Source organism: Oncorhynchus tshawytscha, linkage group LG16 (assembly GCF_018296145.1).
Source record: "Oncorhynchus tshawytscha isolate Ot180627B linkage group LG16, Otsh_v2.0, whole genome shotgun sequence".
NCBI lineage: Eukaryota > Metazoa > Chordata > Actinopteri > Salmoniformes > Salmonidae > Oncorhynchus > Oncorhynchus tshawytscha.
This window is the reverse complement of record NC_056444.1, coordinates 65482758-65490480: the sequence shown is the minus strand read 5'-3', so window position 1 is coordinate 65490480 and position 7723 is coordinate 65482758. Positions and strand designations below refer to the sequence as shown.

At 41.2% G+C, this 7723-nt stretch overlaps 1 protein-coding gene across 5 annotated transcripts in view; it reads right to left on the bottom strand.

Annotated features, from left to right (window-relative positions):
• Window positions 1-591: 591 nt before the first annotated feature.
• LOC112216121 (signal peptide, CUB and EGF-like domain-containing protein 3) overlaps window positions 592-7723 on the bottom strand; it is a 122480-nt gene continuing 115348 nt past the window's right edge. For all 5 annotated transcript variants that reach the window (XM_024375845.2, XM_024375844.2, XM_024375847.2 and 2 more), the window contains 9 exons: window positions 7466-7627; window positions 7137-7343; window positions 6659-6820; window positions 6337-6504; window positions 6079-6240; window positions 5440-5637; window positions 4923-5075; window positions 4741-4820; window positions 592-4594 (listed from right to left, as the gene is read on the bottom strand). In XM_024375845.2, coding sequence (XP_024231613.2) covers window positions 4442-4594; window positions 4741-4820; window positions 4923-5075; window positions 5440-5637; window positions 6079-6240; window positions 6337-6504; window positions 6659-6820; window positions 7137-7343; window positions 7466-7627 — 1445 coding nt within the window. In that variant the 3' untranslated portion in view covers window positions 592-4441. The remainder of the gene's footprint in view (window positions 4595-4740; window positions 4821-4922; window positions 5076-5439; window positions 5638-6078; window positions 6241-6336; window positions 6505-6658; window positions 6821-7136; window positions 7344-7465; window positions 7628-7723) is intronic.

Here is a 7723-nt window from a genome sequence, read left to right as displayed (position 1 = left end):
CGTAAAATCGCCCTTCCACTCTCTGCATCCCAGAGACTACATGTAGCCTTGCCTCGGGAACTATACACACCCGCTAAGATTAGCAGCCCTATGTAGGCACGCAGGTCAAAATCTGATCTACGACCTGTTGGGCACTGAAACATGCACTCATGGCTTCAGCAAAGAGAGAACTGGGGGGACTGTCATCTGCAGCACCTTTATAGCCTCTGACTGCATTCCCCATAAGTAAACAATGCTTTTTCTGAAATTTTGTTTATTTTGTCTGAAATGGTTTTTATTTTGTCTGTGAACTTGAGTTTTGTGTGGGGTCGTGGGGGGAGATGCACAAGAACGTTTTAGTTTTGTCTGAGTTCAATCAGTAGCACACAATCTCAATTTCTTAATGTGTGTGTGTGTCTTTGTGGTTTTTGTGGTGTGTAAATGATTTTATAACTACCGGGTCAAAAATGACCCTAAGACAATCTTTGTACCCTGGTGGTGTACAGCTTTCATGGAAATATGAACAAAGGCGATGTTTCACTTTTTCACTTTTTTAATGTTGGGGTCACTCGCGGAAAGTCAGAACATTTCAAGTTGAAAAAAGATCATTTAGGGGGCTTTCTCTGCTGTTCAACATAGTTTAAGGGTTTTTTTTTTTTTTACCTTTAAGACAACACAAGGGACTACATACTTGATTTAATATTGTATCATTTAGAGACATTATACATGGTTTAAAAACGTGTTGTACTTCTACAGCACTGGATATAATCTCAGCACAGTTTTGGATTAAATTGATGCTCGAATGATTTTCTTGTCTGTTTCCATTCCAGTTTCAAGGGTGAGTCAGAAAGACCAGTACACAAACCTAATACACAAAATAGTACCCCCCTTATCTGCTCCAATTGTTTTTAAGAGATGGTTATTGTCTACCCCTGTTTATACCTGGTGCTAACATGGGTCCTTTGTCCTGATCTTGTGTACATTCTGATTGTGCCCACATTTCCAGAAATGTGTTGTCTACACATAGTATTTTAAATGTATGTTATCTGTCCAATGTGTCTGTATTGTGACCAGATATCCTGGTACCTTCCTTTAGGCACATTATGTCACAGCTTTTCTTTCAAAATAAGAAATGTTATTTTTTGTAAGACACATATTGATATAATCAGTCAATGCAGCAACCTGTCAATGATTTTAGAGGGTGGAATAATTATGATTTAAATGGTTTCTCTGTCCAGAGATGTCTATACAAGGCATGTTTGACTACCTCTGGAGGTGGACAGGAGGATCTGATCAGAATCAGATCACAATGTGTCTTTTGATTGTCTACACCTGACTAAAAATGTTGGCACATTCAGAATGTGGACAAGATCAGGACAAAGGATGCAAGTTAGAACCAGGTATAAACAGGGATTCTGAGATGTCCTCCTTAGTCTCATAAACATATTTAAAGAAAAGGGCTACTTTGACATCAAATAATATTAGAAATTAAACTCAATTACAGTATGTTTATTTTGAAGTGTTTTTGACAGAAACAAGCTCATAATCTTGTTTCATTTCATCTCTGTACATACTTTTTAATATTTTTTTTGTTGTACAGTTGATAAAGGTACATGCACGTGTGCATCTTCATCTTCATGGGTTGAACACAGTAGGCGAGCATTTAGAGAACAAACGAGAGCTACAAGAAATGTAAGAACAGCAATTCCATTCATTTAAAAAGACAATACAAAATCCAGACATTTTTACATGAGCAATAACAATTTTCAAGTGCAAATACCATTATCAACTCTATGATACATCATAGCAAACTCATGTAAAAAAAAAACTCAACCATCTGATGTGTTCAGGCTGCAGGGACAGAGGGATGAAGAGAGGGAAAGGATGAGTTGAGACAGGTGGAAACAGTGAGTGCTATGGACTGTTTGCTATTGATATCGAAATGTTGGAATAAAAAAAACAGGGTGGTATAAATACTAATGGCAACTGTAAAACAAACATTCAAAAGAACACAGATATGGCAGATGTTCTGTGATGGGTATTAAACAGTTCCTTCTGACTATGAGGTCTGCATGGCTAGGCCACGCTTGTCTTGCAATTTAGCAATGTGGTCAAAATCCTTTTCTCTTATCCAGAAGCACCTGTGCTTACAACTATCTAAAGGTATTGTGCAATAGCTTTTACCATTTACACGGTTTATTTTCTCTTTTATTTACAAAAAAAAAATCTAAAATAAAATAAAAACAGAGTTTCCAAGGGAAATCCATTATATTTAAGAGCCGTAGCTAACATGTTGATTCTTCTTCAACAAAGGTTTGAGTGTATTAGGATTACTTGTTATCATTGTCATTTGTTTTTGCATTGCAATAATTCCATTGTAATAGTATTGTATTGATCAACTATATTCGTTTTTCAACATTATTGTAGTGGGATGCTGAATATAAAGTAACTTCATTCAAAACCCTAACGCCAGTCACAATTTTTTTAAATGAGTCCAAGAAAAGACAATCCTTTGTTATGTTTTGACAAATATTAACATTGTTTTTTAGTATTTCTTTGGACACAAAGAGAGGAGTAGCACAATGGAGACTTCATTTATTGCACTTATACAACAAAGGTAGGATGACAGGCTCTAGATCTAGTGCACGAGATAATAACTAGGCTTTTGCCGTGCGGACAGTCTTTGGAAGAGCTGGTCTTATTGGGACAGAATCTGACGTGGGTGTTTGGGGAAAAGGGGGCTGGTGTTGTGGGGGGGGTCTTTGGATTAGGGAGAGGGTGAAGAGGACATGGAAAGAAAATAGTTTCGGGATCCTGCTCAAGTTTATTTAGATTAAAAAGGATTCAAACCGTGTCCATTTTTTTTCCATTATTTACAAGATTGAAAGAATAACATTACAATCAGTTGGTAATCCATGGATGAAGAGGCAAATGTGATATGACTTTCAACTTACTTATGATGCATCTCTCCGAACATTATTTTATATTAATGCAATGGACTATTAGTGTGATGCGAGCACAGAAAGACGACTTGAAATTGAAGAATTAAAGTGACCTTTTTGAGAGAAGCAGCAAACGTATGTCCCTCACAGACATTTCTCTGTCTCTCTCTCACAGTTGTGTCCAATAAAGACGTTTTCTGTATCACAGAACCTTGCCCTTTAATTAAGATGTATCTCTGTTTTACTCACTAATCATGGACCATAGAGACATTTATCTGTCTCTCCCTCACCAGTCATGGACCATAGAGACATTTATCTGTCTCTCCCTCACCAGTCATGGACCATAGAGACATTTATCTGTCTCTCACTCACGAGTCATGGACCATAGAGACATTTCTCTGTCTCTCTCCCTCACCAGTCATGGACCATAGAGACATTATTCTGTCTCTCTCCTCACCAGTCATGGACCATAGAGACATTATTCTGTCTCTCTCCTCACCAGTCATGGACCATAGAGACATTATTCTGACTTTCATCTGTGATTCTCACAAATCTAGTTTTCTATTTATTTTCCAAAATGTCCATCACCTTCTGGATTTTTTTTTAATAAACTACAATTTATACACTTTGTATAAGTTAACTTGAATATAGACTAACAGAAAATATCTGTAGGTAGGCAACAGACAGTTATACAATCTGGACAGAAGAAAAAAAACATAGAATAACTGTTTTAACAGTAATACCTTAACAAGAAGTTGCTCTAAGAGCTCAGATATAGTAAGGCTTTGAATGTTGTGGAATGTAACTATGACATGAAACTGACAGGTCCTTCTCCTTGAGGACTGCTTATGGAGGATATAGATATACAAAAGGTTATTCATTTATCCAAACAGACTCATCCTGTCATGGTTAAAGCTGGAATTCAAGTGAAAGACTATTTATTAAAGCACGTTTACGATAACCCTGTTCCAGCTCAAAACAAATGTGACAAACACATTGCCCTTACATCCTTCTTCCTGTTTGACATAAATGCCTCTACCGTTGTCCATTTTGTCAACAAACAGACAACATGCGTCATCTGAAATGCACACATATCCTTCTAATTATGGATTGCTGTGAAAATGACAGACAAGGCCATCTATGCTATATGATAATAGAAACAAGAATGACAACAGCAACAAACCAAAAAATACAATGACACAAACATATTGGAGTCGTGATAAATATTCAGAAAGAAGAGATGGGCAAGAAAGCCTGTACTGTACTTTGACTCAAGTTGGTTGGCTTCAGATACTGCATGGTTTTGGAGAAATTAAAATGGCATACAACTAAATACTGCAAAACAGATTGAGTATGAGACTGCATAGTGAAGTGTGTCGTCAAAGCCTACAGTATGAAAAAATAGAAGAAAAAAATAGTTATTTTTTGTCAACTTGTTAGAAGTCCTGTGAGAGTTTGTTGTTTGGCCTGTTAGAGGGGGGTGGGATCTGGTCCTTCAGGGGCGGGGTTTGATGTGGAGACTACTTATATGGTCGCAAGAAGGCGGAGACTTTGCTGCTTATGAGGCGCAAGAAGGAGCGCGGCAGCATCTCGCTGAACTCCCGAGTGGTGTACTTGAAGTAGTTGTTTGGGTGGGCCAGCACGTCGAAGAGAGTTTTAATCAGCTTTTTATCCTGATAGGAAGAAGAGAACAACACAGCACACTTTACTGAGAAGTATTCAAGTATACAAAAGTATTTATTCAGACAATACCTGACTTGAACATGAACATGACCCACTGAGGGATGCAGTAGCATGTATCTTAGCAGCAGACACTAACCTTTAGGATTTCTTGATGGTTTTCAGAGGCATAGAGTCTTCCATCTCTGACAATGTCCTCTACAAGCTGTTCATAATCCTCTGTGAATCCACAAAAAACACATGATACAGTAAACACCTCAGAATCTGAAGACTTGCCCCCTCTGTTTCCGCAGTGGGTTTCTGTGGTGGGTGAGAGTTTACCGTCATAGGTGACATAGGGGATCTGGAAGCCTCGGGCACTGTTAGCCTCGTTGGACTTAAAGTTGATCCAGAGTCTGCGCGAGCGGGCGGTGAAGGCTATAGGTCGCTCGTACGTCTGACACGTCTCATAGGTGGTGATGGATGTGGCCGACCCTGGAAGAACAGACGAGATACAGCGAAGATTGACAAAATACTTTGCACATTGGGTATGCAGGCACTCAATCTCAATCTGCTCTTATGATAACTTCCTCAACTTGAAAGCTTCTCAAGTAGACGCCTTAAAAACTAAAACCTTCAAATTGAACTATGTATAGTACAGCATTTGTTGTTTGAGAATTTTCAGTGTTTATTGAAACCTAGATCCAATCTCTATAGAGTGGATTGATATTGTGGTTGTGGAACACCCCACTGGGTTGAGAGGAGGCTGGTGATGGGAGGACGGCTTCTAATAATGGCTGGAATGTAATGAATAGAATGGTATTAAACACATGCGCTGGGTTATATGAGAGGTGCTTACAGTTCTTCCTCATAACCAGTACGTCTCCACACTCGTCCTCTGAGGGCAGGAAGATCTCAGGCACCACCATGAGGATCTTGCGCTTGTTGGGTGGGTTGATGATCCAGATACATTCCACATTAGCTGGGTAGTTTCCGGGGTAGTTGGGCGACTCAATGTAACCTGTGAACTCTCCCATCTCTCCTCTGCATTCTCGGTCTAATGTACGTGTGTACACACACACACACACACACACACACACACACACACACACACACACACACACACACACACACACACACACACACACACACACACACACACACACACACACACACACACACACACACACACACACACACACACACACACACACACACACACACACACACACACACAAAAACACACACACAAAAAATAATACAAGTTATTTCTATTTCTATTTGGCTAGGTAGATAAAATAAATAATTAAATTTGTTACGTGTGGACCAATTCCCTTTAGGGTAGTTTATGCAACCTGGATTTTTAATTTAATATTCATAGAAAAGGTATGCAAATTAAGGCTCAAGGCTACATTTTTGAAAGTCCAAAATAAAAAGTGATTCTGTCAGAAAATGCATTCTGTATGCAAATAGCATGTTTATACAATCAGGAACGTACTCTTGCACTGAGAGACACTGGTGGCCCCATCAAAGTCTGTAGTGGTGTTACCAGGACAGGTGATGCAGTAGTTCTGTCTGAACTCTGTCTGGTAGCTGCCCAGAGGGCAACGAATACAGCGGTGCACCGTAGTGTTGTAGTAGTGGCCAGGGGAGCACTGAACTGCAGAGAGGAGAGGGACACACACATACGCACACTTACAAACCAAATCTGAGGTGAAATAATATTGATGGCACAGGATAATATGACGTAACTGACCTTTGACCTCACAGTCATGGAAGGAGCTGGACCCCTCCCGTTTGGTGCTCAGCCCCCCTCCACAGGGAAAGCATAGGGTCCGTCCCAGGTCAGGCTGGTAGGAGCCAAACGGGCATGGCTGGCATGGCTGAAACCCATCACTGGAGAAGTAGCCAGTAGGGCACTGACCTTGATGTAGACAACAGTAACAAGACACTTTCAGTCAAATAGAGATGTACAGTACCCTGTGCTGCACTTCACTATAGGTTACTTTACAATGTTGGCACATGCAGACATATGAATGGATAATTAGTGCAGTCTGCCATCAGGGGTGTGTATGTACCTGCACAGGAGGAGATGTTGCGTGCCCCGGCAGGTCCATGCCCATCACTGCCAGGGCACAGGTCACAGGCCAGCTGCCCCTCCCTCTCCTGAAAGGTGCCAGGTGGGCACTGGATGCAGCGCTCCTGTTCCCCTTGGTAGTACGATCCTGGCAAACATCTGACTGAGAGAATAGCCAGGAGGGGTCTGGTGAGAGAGCTATACAGTACACACACTGACACCAAACACTCCTTGCTCCAAACTAACTAGCGCACCACAGCTCTGGAGATGTTTTTGTATTCAGTACATGAGACTATAGGAATACATAAGTACAACGAGTCATAAATAGTCCTGAGAACCCATGTCAGTTTATGGTTTGTGTCACGACAGTGTCTTGACTGTTTATGCCATCTGTGATATAATAACATTTTCGTACAGAATCATGGTCTGCATGGTAACTGATGACAGAGAAAGATGGCTGCCAAACTGGTCTTTCTTACCACAGCGTCCGCTGTCCTTCTCCCGTCCTGGACCACAGTTCTCGTGGCCTGCTGAAGCGACCTGGGGCAGCTTCTGGGCCACCTCGTACTCCAGCCCAGCCACGCGGATCAGGAAACGCTCCTGGTTGATCGACTTCTTCAGGGCCTTGATGTATGTCTTCACTTGCTTCTCCATGCGCTGGCGCAGGCAACTCAGGTTACAGCTTCCTATGAGGGAGAAGGGACAGTACATTAATTAATTAAGCAATCAAAAATGAATCAATCAGTCAATCACAGTGTCAGGGAGGTATATCAAAGCAGACATCTTGTAAATCTCAGTACTGATTGACCTGTGGTGTCTCCTGGCTTGACCTCCGCCTCGAGCTCCAGGGTGATGCGTGTCACTTCTTTGTTGGTGGGGTTACGGACACGACGCCCTTTGGCCTTCTTGGAGGAGTCACATTTGAGGTTGACAAACGTAACCAGGCAGTTATTGCAGGGCTGTCCACTTCCTAGAGACACATTATTGTAAAACAACATTGTAAGTTACTGGGTGTCAACATCCATGCTGGGTCTTTCATGGGTTAGGGGTGGGGTGGTAGCGTTGG